Here is a 17,400-nt window from a genome sequence, read left to right as displayed (position 1 = left end):
ACATTCATGTTATTCATATGTTTTGAGCTTTATTCTCTTCTTCTTCTCCTCAAGAAAAATATATCTCTTCAGCTGCTAAATGGCTAAATGCCCCAGTGTGTTTGCCAGCTAGTTGCTAACTGTGTCCGCTTGAGATACACAGCATTTATTTTAAGGAATTTGTTGCAAAGGTTTTCTATTGTGAATTAGCAGGAACACAGTTGACGGCTAGAAAAATATTAAGTTAGCTAAAATGCTAACATGATCATGATCAACTGAGAAATCTCTAACTAGACCTCCTGTTTACGCCTTGAGTAAAAATGTTCCGTACTTCCTCTCAAGGCTTACTAACTTGTGGCAGTTTAGTGGAAAAGTCCTTTATATGTCTCTTCGTCCTGTATATGTTAGGTACTAACATGATACAAGAAGAAGCAAACAGGCTGCTTGCTGATAAAATACCAGTGTACTTTGTAGCTGGACAGGCACGGCACAATGATGTTTTAAAAGAATTTCAAAAAAATACATATGGCATGGCTCTGTATGTGCTAATTTAGCTTTCTAACTACTTGTGCCTGCACAAGCTTTTGTTATAAGGTATGTTTCTATACTTTTCCACTGATTCTGGAGAAACCAGCTTCATGCATCTGCTGTAACTTGCATGCTAAAAAAAAAAAAGATGAAGGAGAGAAAAATGCAAACAGGCTACATGCACATCCAGCAGAAACAAGTACCAACATTGTTTATGTGGATGTTCATTTTTTAGCTCCTTCTCTCAGTTTTCCAGCGTGAAATACATCCTGTGACACAGTGGTTACACAAATGAACTCATAAGCAGTGTCATTATGCGTGGCTTCATGGCTGATTTTGGTTTGTTGCTGCAGAGCAATAAAATGTATTAGCAGGACTCAAATTTTTAGTGTGTGCCAGTGCACTGTCCTGACTGTGCTTTATGTTTACTGGTGAGCTAGTGAAACTTAATGGCCAGCGCACACAGTGCATTTCATCAGCTGTCTAGACAGTAGAAAATGACATAGCTTCTAATAAGTCATTGACAATACTAGATTGATTGGTGGAAGCTAGTTAAACTGCATTGTGCTTTTACTTGAGTCACTTGAGTCCAACATCAAAAGGAGGATGCATTGACAATTCGAAATCTCAAAATCAAATGAACACCAAGTTAGCTGACATGGCAAAGGCTTGAAAAAAGGGGCTTTGCAGAGATAGAGGAAGAAATGACAATATGTAGGAAAAGGTAAAGAGAAAAGCCCACTCCAGATGTGTGACATCATCCTCCCCGCTGCTTCCATCCAGACCAAACAGGGCCATGTGTCTGGTTTTCATTTACTTCTTTTCTCCCCCTCTTCTCTTCTCTCCTCTCCCTCCTTTTTTTCTTCTTTTTTTAGAGAAAGTGGGCGGAGGAAGAGAGATGGCAGAACTCCAGGAGTTTAGAAGTTTGTCCCATCTCAGCCTTGAACTCAGCACCACAGCTCCTCTGGTTTGAGACCGGGAGGGTGCCTGTTTCTTTCTTTCTCAACCATTTCCCCTCTTCATTCACGACCTCTCTCTGTCTCTCTCTCTGCATCTCTTATCAGTGGCCTTATTACTGCTTTGCTCAGCTACCTTCCTTCGGGGGGTGCTGGAAAAGCCAGCGAAGGGAATTTACCAGGAGGATAATGCCCAGTAGTCTAGTTCTCAGTCGTTTTACATAACTGATATCATTTTTCCTCAAAAACGAATCCAGTGGAGTACAGCTACTTCAGCTCAGGGTAAGTTTTGAATGTGCCGGTGGTGTTGTTGCAGAAAAAGTTTGCATGCTCGCTCAATTTCACTTTTACTTTAAGTTTGACCTCAGTTGCACTTTACATGATTATATATAGTGCATTGACCATAGCATAGTTTCAAGTCAGAACATGTAAAGTCATGATGGGTGAGATAATAGGAGGTTTGTGCAAGACTTTCTGGCATCTACCTCATAAATATCAAACAGCATGCTTTTAGCACTAACACTGAAACCTATACTTTAGTGGTGAGAGTGCTGTGAGGGCAAGAGGTGAGCCGCAGTTAGGGTGAAGGAGGAGACCTCAGCAATGTAGTGAATGATACATGTGAGTGGAGAGAGAAGCATGTTTGCCCCTTCTGTTAAAACTTTGTCTTCTGTGTGACTTTTTTGTCTTTGCTTTATAAATGTCAAATAAATATGTGGTGTAAAATCCCAGAGATGCTACATAAGGTCTTGAAAAATAAGGCATTACTTTGCACCATATGATATACAATTATCCTTTAAGCAAGTAAAACCACAAGCACCATGCTTTGCGATTTCACTAAATAACTAATATCAAGATGTGAGGACTACTGTTTTTGTCTTTGAGGATAGAACAGGATAATTTGTTCCATTAGATCGAATGGGGATTCTTATAGTAACCAAATTTTAAAGTCTCCCCACCCACATGAGAGCTCTAATGAAGAATAGTCGAATGGCTAGATGTTTCCGCTGCAGCCCAATACCACACCCTCCCTGAAACCAGTGCACAAGTGGAAAAGTGTGAACTAAGTGTTCCATGCTTCTGGCCAGATGCACCAGGAGAGCCAAAAGAGGGCTAGTCTATTGGTGGGTGGATGAGAGGTGGTGCTGGTGGTGGTAGAAGGGGGAGCTGCAGGGTTTAGTTGACCAGGTGTGAGTCATTAATCTTCCATTTCTCCTGTACGACTGTCCAAGCGGAGATGGAGGAGTTCAGCAGTGTTTCAGTGTATCCATGTGGGATTTGATGAATTAACTTGTCATATTCTTCTGAATCCAAACGTAATGAGAATGCACTGGAAAAATGATCATGAGTAATTCTCATGAGCTACTGTTCCACGTACTTGTGTGTTTTGCGTGTAAACCCGTTGCTGTGATACAGAGAGGAAGAGCTTGGTCGCGATTCAAATATGCTAGAGGAAACTTGGTGTGCGCTCCAGATTTGGTTTTATGTGTTTGAATTTTTTTTCGACGTGATTTACTACCAGCATTACGACAGTGCTGCAGCTCCCTTTGTAAGCTGGTATCAAAACCTTTATTGGCAGTGGTGCATCGGGACGATTCTTAACAAAAGGGATTTTTAGATATACAGAATAAATCACGATTAATGTGTTTTATAGCTGCTCTGCTCTCTCCAGCTTTTGTCTCTTTTTTTCCGTGATGCAGTGCAGATGTTTGGAAAGTTGGAAGAGTTTTCAGAATGCTCTAGTCTCAGGGATTTAGTACCCCAATCTTCTCTTTTTAAGAAGGCAACCATGAATAATTGTAAGAAATCTGAAGCATATTCTGGTTGGTGAAAGCACGTTTGAGTGGCTGCAAGCGTGCAGAAAGATTAATTATAGTGCAATCACTTGCACAGGTCAGCTTAAAGGTATATCAGAAGGAAATCAGGCTTTAAAACAGACCTTTTCCTTGGCTACAAGTTGATCCAGCGTGTGCATCTCTCTCGTCTTTACCAATGCTACAGGAGTGTCAGGTTTAATATGTGAACAGGCTCAGATCGAGCACACATCTGCCAGGTGTCAGACGGTCTAACACACACCAGCTGTGTAGAACTGCCTGTTCAGCCAGCCTCCCCCTCCCGCCTTTTTAACTTCATCATTGATCTTCCTCTCATCTGCTCCACACATGTCACATTGCATCCTTACAGCTGAGGGGTGGCGTGCGGTTGGATGTGCAGGTCCTCACAGATGCAGGATTGACTTTTACATGCTGGAGCACAAAGTCACAAGTGATATTTGTTCACCAGCGAGTGGCGGTGTAGCACCACCTCACGATCAGAACACTTGTAAGAATCTCATGCCTTGTGATTTCACTTATCTGATATAAAAGATACATCTTGTGCATAGAGAGCAGGCCTTAAAAACGGATTTGTGGGGATTGGCAGTGGCATTAAATGTAACAATAAAAGAAAGATATAAAAGTGTAGATGCTGGTTCAGCCTTTATTATGACTCATTAAAGTGTGGATTTCTCATTAAAGTTTCCTGTTAGGTGGATTTTATCCTCTATTTGCTTATTTAAACTAACAGTTAGAATGTTCCCCCTCTTCTCCAGCAGTGCACGTGTAGATTTATAGTTAATGACTCAATTATATTAAAGTAAATTAATGGAAACCATTAGCTAGTATGATGGAGCAAATATAACAACATCTTGTTTATACAGTGAGATGAAAGATCATGTGTGGCTCCCAGTAGTTGAGGTGATGTAAGAAGACATGCTACTGCCATTGACACTGGCTCACTTTTATTTTAAAGTTAGGATAGTATTGTATTTCAAAGTAAAAGACTTAATGTCCCAAATATACCTGTAAGGGCTAAATGCCAACTGTGTTATATAAATGCAGCTCTTTCATCAACATTAATTTTAATAGTTTAATTTGAACACAGGGCCTTAAATTTGTATACTTCAGGCCAGGTTCACTGTTTAACACACGGGTTTTTAAAATCTGTAATCGTTGAGTGTTTAGTGCTTGGCTGGAGCAAAAACAAGCCATCATATGGTGAAAACCTATAGGTTAATATGATCCACATTGAGAATGTGTGTGTGGTGTACAAAAAATTAAACAGCATTAACTATACTTAAAGTGAGTAAAATAAAAGTGCTCATTATGTAGAAACATACAAATTACATTACAGAGTCACAGTTTTTATGATTTTAATGACATAGTTATTAAGTTAGTTATTTAGTTACTTTGTAGTTCTAACATATGACACCATAATACATTAGATTTATAATTCTAAATCTAAAATAATAAATTTGGCAGACACATGACCACTGACCATTTACATTAACTTGTCTGCCACTTAATCATTCATGTCAACATGATTGCCAGGTTGTCCAGATGAAGTGAATAACGCCTCTGTAACAGAGGCCTAAATACTGGTGGAAACAGTTTGTCCCAAATGGTTGTGAGTGGTGCTTGGAGTGTGATGGCATTTTCAGGGATAATGAAAGTCTCAGTAATGTAAGTCTACACTTGTCACTAGGGAAAAAGGTGTATTCCCTAACAGATTGGCAAAAACCTGCTTGGTCACTAGCTTATTTCACAGGTGGTAGTTTGAATAGCAGTGACAAACCTGTCTACAAAAACTGCCCGGGTATTTTCCGAGCTGCTGTAAAACTGAAAAGTGGAACACAAAGTGAAAATGGAGAATGTTCATCTTCAATGTAAAGAGTTGTGCCTCAGCGCTGTCAACATGTTTCAAAAGCCACAGCTTTTACTTTTAAGGCAAACCTTTTCCATTTCCAGTATGTGTCACACTTTTTCAAGTTTTACTACTGCTGGGCTCATAGTTGGAACTACAGGCAACTTTGGCAATCTGCTAGCAACCAATAATCACACAGGAGGTTTTTGGTACAGCACCTTCTTTCCAACTGATTTGAGTGAAATCCCAGTGTAAGCCAGGCTCTTCCAGGAACCACTGCCAACCAGGGGAGTACATGTTCCCCTAGCAGCAAATGGTTGCATCACATCAACTATGGCAGACAGCTATTGAGTAATGTGTACATGACATCAAGTGATGAACCTCACTATAGTACAAAGTACACATTTACATTGAAAATATGTTGGAATGTAAGTACAAAGCATTACTTGATAAAATACTTGTACTTTAAAACTTTCCATAATTTACTTAAGTTACCATACATAGTTATATTTCATTGTTGGTTTTATCCACACTCTCATCTAATGACATTGGTGGGTGGGGCACTATTATGAAGGAGTGGGTGCCACCCGATGTCCCCCCAATATATATGTGTGTGTGTGTGTGTGTGTGTGTGTGTGTGTGAGGACCAGCTGCGATTGTATTTACAGAGGGTTCGCAGGCACATTGCAGCACATATCTTCTGTAAATGTAAATCGACTGTATACACTGTGAAGTGGAGTGTTTCTGCTTGTGTAACTTAAAGCATGTGTTTTCAGTCTGACACTTCATGGTCGTGACTTGATCACAGACAAAGTGTTGATGTTGCATATTCACTGAAGTACACATACCGAGGTACACTAGATGATATAGGTAGTTGAATGACCTAAAATATCATAAACTTGCTAAAGTTAAAAATGTAAAAAGGCTAAACATCGGCGCCACCCAGTGGAAGCTGTGAAAAAAAGATATGTAATGGGCTACAAGCTACACAAAGATCAAAACAGCTATTGCAGTTACTGGCTCATTTCTATTCAAACACAACTTTAATGGTATTTTTAAAGATTCTATTCACATTAAACCCACAGAGAGATACTCTTCCAGTGTGTACTTCACAGTAGATTAAATGACAAAGAATAATGTGTGCTGATTTCAGTGGCTCACTGATGAGCCTTTTTGCACCTTTCCCTGTTTGTTCTTTGTGGCTTGGACGTTCCATTAGCGCTCTGTTGTTTGCTATCAAAACCTGGACCTGATGGTAGCATGCCAGAAACAAACTGTTCAGCTTGTTTTTAGAGATGAAGTGGGAAAAAATTGCAGCTTTAAGTTGCTAATTTTCTTCATGAATGCTCTGTCCCCCGTGCTGCCATTGTTTTGGTTGCTTCTATCAGTGAAAACAAGATTCTCCTGCCCTGCTATGTTTTCCTCTGCGGTGATGAGGGGAATCCATAGTGTTCACACACTGGACGAGCCTGGCTGAACTCTTCAGAGCAGTGGTTTTTGTGTGACCCCAAATCACATGGGTGAACACAAACATCTGCCGCAGTGTCCAAGGCAGCTTAGATTTCCTTGAAATGAATGCTCTTACTGGTTTAAGCCCAATATGGAGAGTAACAGCATCTGGGGACTACGGGGATATTTTACACTTCCCTTATGTGGTTGATCTATATACTGTATATGTTTGTTTCATAAAGCAAACACTAATGCTGAAAATTTAAGGAATAACTCCAAACGTGGACTTTATGGGCACTATACACTGACCCTATAAATGTGATTGATATTATTTGTGTGACACAGCTCTGCAGCTGTTTTCAGTAGTTTTATTTCCTTCACCAGCATTCATCTGCAGGCCAACTTTTGAAAAGTTATGTTTTGTTTGCATTTGAAAGGTCATACTGGCTCACTTGTCTAAGATGGGAATACAAATACAGAGTTGTATGGTCATCTGCAAAACATGGCCTGCACAAACAGAGTGCACAGCAAAGTGTAAACACCATGACTCAGTGCCTGCAATTCTGCATAGAGTACAATGTGTTTAGACTTCATTATAGATTAAATCTACTGTAGCAGACATAGTACTTTTTTGGCTTTTTCTTCCAAGTCTAACACTAGTGCCTTGATGTAATTTAATGTTGTTTTTAAACACCTTGCCAGAAAATTCTTCTTTTGTGTTTTCATTTTCAATATCTACTAATTTTGGACCAAATAGTTGCTGCATAATCCACTTAAACTTACTAACATGCTTTTACCTGGCATTCAATTGACCACATGACATTTTTAAGATCAGATTTAAGGGCTCATGCATGGCATGGAAATCTAGAGGAGTTTCCATAACTTCAACAAGGCAGCTATATGCTGGCTCGCACAATAAAAATAAGCTAACAATAAAATATGGCATTAGCCAAGTTCCAGCTGACTAAAACAAACAAAAAAGAACAAGAAAAATGTAAAATACTGTAGAAAATGGCCCTGATATTGAGGGTGCTCATTCAAAATTAGATTTTTTGACAAAGACCACAGGATCAAGATCAAACAATCCCTGGAGAAATTTGATATATATTACTTTATTGATATATATTACTTTATTGATATATATTACTTTATTATAAAAGGTGGATTTGAAGCAGGCCGGTACCACAGCGTGGTACCGGCCTGCTTCAAATCCACCTCCATCGTCCTGATACCCAAAAACTCCAACCCATCTTACCTCAATGACTACCGCCCAGTAGCACTCACCCCCATCATCACTAAGTGCTTAGAGCGACTGGTCCTAGCACACTTCAAATCCTGTCTCCCCCCCACCCTGGACCCCCACCAATTCGCATACCGCCGGAACAGGAGCACAGAGGATGCAGTCTCCATCGCAATGCACTCTGTCCTCTCACACCTGGACAACAACAACACCTACGCCAGAATGCTGTTTATAGACTTCAGTTCAGCATTCAATACAATCCACCCCTCACAACTCATCAGGAAACTGACAGACCTGGGTATCAGTTCCCTCATCTGCAAATGGTTACTGGACTTCCTGACCAACCGCCCCCAACATGTCCGGCTGGATAACCGCTGCTCATCTACCATCACAATGAACACCGGTGTACCACAAGGCTGTGTGATGAGCCCTTTCCTCTACTCCCTCTTCACCCACGACTGCAGACCTGCTGATGGTTCCAACACCATCATTAAGTTTGCAGATGACACCACGGTGATTGGCCTCATCAGTGACAACGATGAGGCCGCCTACAGGGAGGAGGTGGATCGTCTGGCTGAGTGGTGCGACAGAAACAACCTGCTGCTTAACACCGAGAAGACCAAGGAGCTCATCGTGGACTACAGGAGGAATGCTGACCCACATCCACCCATCCACATTAAGGGGACGGCTGTGGAGCGTGTGAGCAGCTTCAAGTTCCTGGGAGTCCACATCTCCGAGGATCTCACCTGGATGACCAACTGCTCCAAGCTGGTCAAGAAGGCTCACCAGCGCCTCTTCTTCTTGAGGACTCTGAGGAAGAACCACCTGTCCTCAGACATCCTGGTGAACTTCTATCGCTGCACCATCGAGAGCATCCTGACCAACTGTATAACAGTCTGGTACGGGAACTGCTCTGCCTCGGACCGGAAGGCGTTGCAGAGGGTCGTGAAAACTGCCCAGCGCATCGCCGGAGCACCACTTCCTGCCATAAAAGACATCTACAGGAAGCGGTGTCTGAAAAGGGCTGGGAAAATCATCAAAGACCCCAGTCACCCATCACATGGACTCTTCACCCTCCTGCCCTCTGGGAGGCGCCACAGGAGCCTCCGGACTAAGACCACCAGGTACCGGAACAGCTTCTTCCCCACAGCTGTCAGACTCCTGAACTCTGCCTCCTGACATCTGACCCACGTTAACTCATGGACTGAACATACACACACCCACAATGGACAACTGTACCCTCAAACACAATAATAACATGGACTGAACCACCACTCACAACCACTAGCACTTTATATAGCCTCTGTAGAAACTATCTACACCCTCACTTATCTTAACTGCACTACTGTATAGCTCTGTAAATAATCATTCTGTACATTCGATAATCTTTAATCCTACAACTGTTTACAACTTGCATAGTTTCCATTTCTGTATAGCTGTATATCCCAGATTCTGTAAAGTTATTTATTTCATTTCATATTCTGTATAGTTTTTCATATTTATATCCTGTTCATAGCCTGTACATAGCTTGTACTCACTACAGCCTGTACATACTTATAGTTATAGAATATTCACAACATACTTCATACCGTGTACATTATAACATACCATAATAGACCCATTTCTGTAATATACTCACATATCTATATTATTGCTAATATATATTGTAATATATCTATATCACTAAAGCACTTCTGGATGGATGCAAACTGCATTTCGTTGCCCTGTACCTGTGCATGTGCAATGACAATAAAGTTGAATTCTATTCTATTCTATATCTGCATTCTCCACCAGAGGTCAATTGTCTGTTTATTTAGCTTGCGTTTTGTGCACTGGAAAATACAAACTTTGTTGACATGAAAAAGACCTCCCCTTTTTATAAACTAAAGACATCTACCATAAACCCTTTATGATCCAAAATGTGACTTTTCTCACACCTAACCACCGAGTGCTGAGCTTTTAGCGCTTTTCCTAACAGGCTCTGATGCTATTAAAAAGACTGTTCTGGGTTTGGTTTAATATCCATCATTACCTTAATGAAGAAGAATTTATTGGTCAAAGGCCATGTGTGCCATTTCATTCGTAAGTATTAACCTTTTTGTTTTTGCATTCACTTCCTTGAGTTGAAATGCTTCTTGAGTGGTGAGTCATGCAGATGTTACAAGCATATGTTTATTTCCGCTCTGTCAGCTTCTTCTTAGATACGATTTTTGCACTTTGCTTTTATGCTCTTGGATCTTGAAAAGCTGTACAGACTTCTCTGTTCATGAAGGGCTTTGAATGAGTTGTGGGCTGGGATTTATGGGTTATGATGGTTATGGGAATGAATCATGTCAAAGACAAGTCCTCCACTGTGTGTGTGTGTGTGTGTGTGTGTGTGTGTGTGTGTGTTTTGCCTGTACCTGTAGATCTGTCTTTTCAGGCTCTTGATGGGTTGAGACCTTTCTTTGCGCTTAGGTCTCATAAGGTCCTAAGTGAACCATGTGTGACCTCTCTTTCATTTCCTGTGATGTTACCGCTCATCATAATGAAGGAAAATCTAACTAAGTAGAAAAAAAAGCACATCCTCTGTGAAACCAGACTTTCCAGTCTAATACCGCTTTTAAGAGCACATTATTTTTGTGAGCTGGAAAACTGAGTCCCTGCCAGGCAGAGTTTATTACTAAGGCACACTGGATGGTAATTTTCACAGGTGGTTTTGATCATCATCCCTCTCCACTCCGGCACATGCTGTAGCTCCTTCACTTACTGTGGAAATAGGTTGTCATGAATGTACATCAGTACACGCAAAAATGTACGCACAGTGCAATGAAAATAACTCATCGCAGAGTTATTCCCTTGGAAAGATAGCTTTGGAATGGGGAAATTAAAGAGGCAACATGACCACATTTTAGGCTACATTCAGCTAGTACAATGGGTGCATCTCCCACACACAGCATTCCACACACCAAAATTGGAACACAGATATTTTGAACCAGCTATTAGTGCAATTAATTGAACACTAAAGCATATTATTTGTCAACATTCTAGAAAAGCACCACCAGAGGTCCAGTTCAGGTACATGAATTTGCTGAGTTGAAGCCTAGCTAACAGTCACTGCCTAGAGTCACCTGTGCCCACTGACCATGTGTCAAAACCTCTTTTATGGTTATGGTTAATAAACTTTATATTCATGCTTTATAGCTCATATTTCGCTAATTCTGGTTTCTCAGGTGCCTTCTTAGTTTCTTCTGAAGATGAGGAGTCATCATTTGCTACCGCTACGTGCTCTTCTGGTCGTCCTGCTTGCAGGACTTCTTCCTAAACTCGATGCCCAGGAAGATGAAGGTAAGTTTAACTAATTTAATCTCATTGCAGTCAGCAGCAGCACTCATTTTACAGATGATAGAACCGGGTCTCAATAAGCAAGTGTTTAAATATCGAATGCAAGCAAAGGGATTATAAAACTGTATTTGCATTTCTGACTTTTACATGTATTATGCTTTCAAGACTGAATGCAAACAGTTAACCTCAAAATGGGACATAAAACTTAGAATATAAAACCTCAAGAGATACTATAGTAGAGTAAGTCTGATACATTTGACACATTAAACATACATAAACAGACTGATGCTATCAAACTGAAGTACATTTATATTGTGCACTTTGTTAGCATCTTTTCACTGGTCTTTACTTTTGTCCTCCCAACACTCCCTTTGGAAGATTGTGCACAAGGTTTGGCAGCTGATATGTACTTTCTAGTGGATTCATCATGGAGTATGGGTCAAGAGAACTTTGAGCATGTCAGACACTTTCTGTACACCTTGATACAATCTCTGCACCAGGTCGGAGGAGAAAGGTTTAAATTTGCCCTTGTACAGTACAATAGCAGGCCTCACACTGAGTTCCAGCTCAACAGCTACAAAACTGCACAGGGAGTCCTGGCACACATCAAGGCTATGTCTTACCGTGGTGGGGGCACGCGGACTGGCTTGGGTTTGGATTTTCTGATACATACACATTTGACTGCTGCTTCGGGCAGCCGTGCTGCTGACGGAGTCGCCCAGGTGGTGGTGGTGCTAACAGACGGCCGCTCGCAGGATGATGTTGCCGAGCCAGCTCAAGTGCTGCGGATGGCAGGCGTGGAGATGTTTGCAGTTGGAGTTCAGGATGCAGTGGACTGGGAGCTCAGGGAGATGGCTAGCCAACCTCAAAGCACTCACGTTTTCAGTGTAGACACTTTCCCAGCCTTACAGAGTATAATTCAAGATTTAGTTGTGGGACTTTGTGATGCAGTGACCCAGTCAGGGGGGTTTCCTGTGGCAAATGAGGCCCCTGTGGCTGGAGGAGGGACAGGTAATGAAATGGGACCAGCGTCACTACCATACTAATGTCTACATGTGCAGAAAGAAGCTGCTGCACATGCGGCTGTGACTGGACCTTTTTATAATTAACATAACGATTTTTTTAACCACAGTAACCTTCCACTGTTCACCTGCAACATTAACACCACTTTTTTGATTTGTCTTTCAACATGTAATATACCTCTAATGCTTCAAAGATCACAGTACGATTTGCATGTGTTCACTTTACTGCATTAGGTGTTGTACCTGGTACTTTTGCAAAAGGTAGGTCTCTGATGGAGGCTGAAATGGCTTCTGTTATAATTCAACACGCCATTTTCAGAAGATCAGATCTTCCCCAGTGTCCTCTTCTAAAACCTTTGGAAGATAACAAGGTCTCTGGGACACTTTAAAAGCTTTTAAAGCCCCCGAAAATCAAACTGTGAGCTTTTAACAATAGCTAACCATGCACCACTGCTTATGTGTCCTGCACATGTGTGTTTGTCTTTTTTCAATCACAATGTCTATCTGTGTAAAATATGTGCAATATTCTGTTTTTGAAACAGTGATGAACCTGTCTGGAGACATCCTTGACCTGTAGAAGCACTTTGAGAATGTTTTTATCTTTAAATAGCCTAATCTATTTGCTGTCATAATTTAATGACATAAGAAAGGCGAACGGTAATGAAGAATGGTAATTTAAGATACTCAAATATCCAAAGGGTACATGTTCATTTCAAATGAAGCATTGCCATTATATGTGGTTTTGCTCTTTTTAAACAAAATCATACGTCTCAATGACTGCAAATATGCAGGCACCAAGGATGGTTCACAGGGTCATGACTGGTCACGTCATCTGAGGTCTGTAACAAGAGTCTGCATGGAGTGGTTGAACTCAGCGGAGCTCATACAAATGGGCATATTACATTATTTTTTAAATATTAAATATCATAAAAGATTATATCTATTTATATATTTAATCATTTGTTTTCCTCTAGAATGGAAATTCTTAATGCATTATGCCCATCTGCAGATTTTCTTTTAGTTCTTTATGTTCCTAGATGCTCCAGATTTTAAATAGCAGATCATGTTCTGTCACAATTTATTCCCATAGAAAACTGTGAGATACATCCAACTCTAAGACCTAACATTGTCTCAAAACATATAGAAAAATGTATTTTTGTTCAGAAGACATGTAGATAAGAAAAAGTTTAAACACTGTGACTTTTCTGTACATAAATTCTAGTGTTACTGTAATTAGAATTGAATTCAAGTAAAAAAAAAAAATCTATGGAGCAAAGTAATCGACAAATTACAGGACTTTAGGAAATCTCCTTGGTTCAGCCAACATGCAGTATGATGTTTTGCAGTGTTGTTGATTTATTCACTGAATGACACAGCTAGCACGAGTTCTTTGATTTATGTCTCTGTCTCAGATTCACTTATTTAACGCTTTCACAAGTTCCATTTTGTTTTGTTTTCTCTCTCTCTCCTTAAAGCACAAGACACAGCTGACCTAGTACTGTTAATTGATGGATCACAGAACATTGGAGCAGCAAACTTCCCCTATGTGCGTGAATTGGTTTTGAGAATCATTGAGCGCCTTGATGTGGGCAGGGACACTGTTCGGGTGGCCTTGGTCCTGTACAACAGCAGCCCAGAGATAAAGTTCTATCTAAATAGCTTTTACAGCAAATCATCACTCCTGGATGCTGTGAAAGCCCTCACCTACACAGGGGGCGATGAATCTAACCTGGGGGCTGCCTTGGAGGAAGTGGCCGAGAGCCTTTTAAGTGAAACATCTGGGGGCAGGGCTGACGAGGGTGTGCCCCAGATGTTGGTGGTTATCACTGCTGGGCCATCCACTGATGATACTGGTGCTGGTGACCGAGCTCTTAAGAGGGCCAGTGTTATCACATTCGGCGTGGCGATTGGTGACACTGCCACTGCAGATCTGGAAACAATTGCTACAGATATAAGTTTTGTCCAGTCAGCCTCTGATGTCAGAGAAGTTGCAAACATTGGTGACCAACTGCTTCCACTCATTAACGGGGTGATCCAGCGCACTATTATAGTTCAGAATGAGTTCACAGAAGGTATGTAACTTCTCAGTAAACCCTGGCGGGGCATTACGGTTGTGGAAGGGGACTTCATAATTCAATTGATATGTTATAGTGCACATGGTAGGTTAGTTTCTATATCCCTAATTTTAAGTTTATAACAGAAGTGGTAACACTTAGAAGTCTTATTACCATTTTAAAAATATTTGAAATTTGACTCCATTCCATTAACCCTCTCAAGGCAGACGTTGCCGATTTGCAACAGTTAAAAACTAACAACCTGATTACCCCACATACATATTTTATGAGGTTTTCTTTTACTCAGAAGTACCACTGCAGGACTTGGTTGTGCATTAGCAACAAAAAACTTAATTTGAGCCTGAGAGGGTTAACTTACATAAATGTTTGATGAAGATAAAGATGTCATTAGTACCAGACAGCCTAATAAGAAAAAGATATTTGTATGTAGGTCTGGTGCTTGTGTTTCCATAAAAGTTGGAATATGATGTCAATAAGAAGAAATCATTATAAAAACAGCATATCAAATGTTGAAACTGAGAACATTTTTGGAATTGATTGTATATATGTTTAGCTTGTCTTGTAGGTCAGTTTTTGTGAATTCAAGATTGGTAAATAATTTTATCTGCTCAGCAGTGGCCTTTTCTGTAATTGTTTTATTTCATAATGTTTTCAATTGAGTACAGGTCTGGACTGCAGGAAGGCCAGTTTAGCATCTAAGCTCTTTTACTACAAAGCTATGTTGCTGGAAAATATGTTCTCATTAAAAAGATTCAATGTAAGAGGCAACAATGTATGGGCAAATAGTAAGATTCTAATGTGTTTAAAACTTTTCACAAGTCTTATCAGCAGTTATTTTTCACTACAAAGGTAATCCACTGTTCCATTGTGATTTTGGCCCTCAACCTTTTTACACAAAATGTCTTTGGATTCTCAGAATATTTTAATATGTAATATTTAATACCTGTAGATTTTGAAATCCAAATTTTATTGTTTATTATTTCTTCAATTTTGTGTTCAGAAATTGTATTCTCAAATTGTGGAAGTGTTTATCACTGAGCAGTGAATGTCTCTAACTCTCTGGGATGCTATTTTATAATCATTTGATGCAACTTCTTTTCCCAGAGTGATTCTGGAAAAAAGAAAATCAAAATGATAATGTATTTTTCAATAAACAAATTTCTCAGTTTCAGTATCTGATAGGTTGTAATCATTGTAATTAAATGCAGAATTTAAGCTTTTAGCAGATAATCGAATTCCTTTTTAAATTACATTTTACAAAGAGTTACAGCTTTTTTTTTTTAGGTAACTAGGATGTATGTTGCTCAAAATGTGGTTTATTAGACAATATATATTTTTAACAATGGCATAAGATCATCTTAGTTAAATCAGTTAACAGAAAGAGCTTTGTGCATTTGTATTATTTATGCAGTTTAAATTGATTTTTAAAATCTGATAGTTTTAGCGTATTTAACTTATTTTCAAAGGAGCATGCACACTAGCTGTACTTTGTAAAAATATAAAAATATATGGGTTTCAGGAAATAAAATAAATCACTTTATCACTTGATCTATAGCTGTTACAACATTTCTAACATTTTGTAAATTGTAATTGATGTCTATTAGAAGGCATCTGAATTTGTCCTACTTTTTTCCATGTCAGTAATACTTTACCCTCATGCCAAATAATTTAATGCAAATACAAAATATACATTTATTAACAGAATATATTTTCAGAGTTTTGTCAGCCAAAAACTTAGTCTTATAGACCGATTATTATAGCATCTAATATTCCCTCCTAACTGTAATGTTCTTTGTTGTTTCTTTTTCCAGTTATTCAGTCAAAAACAGTTGGAAATCGAGACATCATTTTCCTTATTGACGGTACAATGGGAACAGCAAACATTAACAATGTGCGGAATTTCATCAGAGAGTTTGTGGAAAGCATGCCAATTGGTCCAGATCAAGTTCAATTGGGTATTGCACAGTTTTCTGCTTCCCCGAGAGTTGAGATGGATCTCAACACCCATGGGACCAAGGAGAAAATCATTTCTGCTTTGAGTACTATCAAACCAAGACCAGCACAGGTAGTCAACATTGGAGCAGCCTTGAACTTTGTCCGGGAAAGAATGTTGCAGCCAGAGAAGGGCAGCCGTATTCAGCAGGGTGTACCCCAGCTTGTAATGTTGTTAACCAGCAAAAGATCCAGTGACAGCGTGGAAGAACCTGCAAGTGCCCTGAGGGAACTAGGTGTATTGACCTTGGCTGCAGGCGCAAAGGCAGCTGATGAGCAGCAGCTGAAGCAGATTGCCATTAGTGACGATGCTGTGTTCTACGACAAGGATATACGACCACTGATTAGAACCAAGAAAGAGAAAATGATAAGTGCTCTTTCTACTTTAGCTGGAGGAGTACCCACCACAACAGGTAATGCTACATCTATATAGGTTGTTGAGCCCCTAAGTGCTTGAAATGAAGGCAACAGGACACCCTTTGGTTTGTGAAGAAATTTCGATCTCACCCAAGGGTCTTTTTCAGGTCAAAAACCTGTGGCGAGCCCGAGGTATTTAACCCATGGTGGGGTTATCCCCTTGGAATTGTTACTGATAGTCGTTAACCCACTCTACAATCATGTGAGCCACCGTGTCGATCAAAGAGTTGGTTCTTAATGTCACAGGGGAAAGTCCAGTCCAGTTTAAGAAATCAAAAACAAGTCTGGTTGCTTTCATTTCAAGTGGTCAGTAATGATTTGTCTTTCAGTGAAATTCAGGATAATTAGAAAGGGAAACCTAGGACTAAAATGAACTTTTGATAAATGTGATAGATAAGGAAAACTTTGAATAAATATGTGGAAAAACAACTAAAGCAAAAGTTTCCATTCAAAATTGAAAACTAGGACAATTCTGTGATTTGTGTGGAGTATAAACACAAGAGTCAGTTTCATGCCAGCTGAAAAATATAAATTGATCCTGAGTAAGTAGTTGTGTTAGTGACATTTTTAATGTTTAGTTGGCATTTTTTTCCCTACTTTGGTACTACGTCTTTGTGGTTTGAAATATTCTTCACTGTTATATTTGTAAATAATTGTTAAAAAAATACAAATTGAAGTAATAAATATTGGGCACTTTACATGTTAAATTCTTCATTTGCACAGAGAGAAATGTTGCA

At 39.7% G+C, this 17,400-nt stretch overlaps 1 protein-coding gene across 5 annotated transcripts in view; it reads left to right on the top strand.

The window, feature by feature from the left end:
* The first annotated feature begins 1,448 nt into the window (after positions 1 to 1,448).
* Positions 1,449 to 17,400, top strand: part of LOC101478896 (collagen alpha-3(VI) chain) — a 99,357-nt gene continuing 83,405 nt past the window's right edge. For 3 of the 5 annotated variants that reach the window (XM_076875218.1, XM_076875217.1, XM_076875216.1), the window contains exons 1-5: positions 1,449 to 1,745; positions 11,046 to 11,160; positions 11,536 to 12,168; positions 13,655 to 14,251; positions 16,066 to 16,659. In XM_076875218.1, the coding sequence (XP_076731333.1) occupies positions 11,070 to 11,160; positions 11,536 to 12,168; positions 13,655 to 14,251; positions 16,066 to 16,659 (1,915 nt within the window). In that variant the 5' untranslated portion in view covers positions 1,449 to 1,745; positions 11,046 to 11,069. The remainder of the gene's footprint in view (positions 1,746 to 11,045; positions 11,161 to 11,535; positions 12,169 to 13,654; positions 14,252 to 16,065; positions 16,660 to 17,400) is intronic. The other 2 variants (XM_076875219.1, XM_076875220.1) reach the window with 2 other exon arrangements.

The sequence above is a fragment of the Maylandia zebra genome, linkage group LG16, assembly GCF_041146795.1.
Source record: "Maylandia zebra isolate NMK-2024a linkage group LG16, Mzebra_GT3a, whole genome shotgun sequence".
NCBI classification, from domain to species: Eukaryota; Metazoa; Chordata; class Actinopteri; order Cichliformes; family Cichlidae; genus Maylandia; species Maylandia zebra.
Note: the sequence above shows the minus strand (reverse complement) of the source record. Positions and strands in the feature narration are given on the sequence as shown.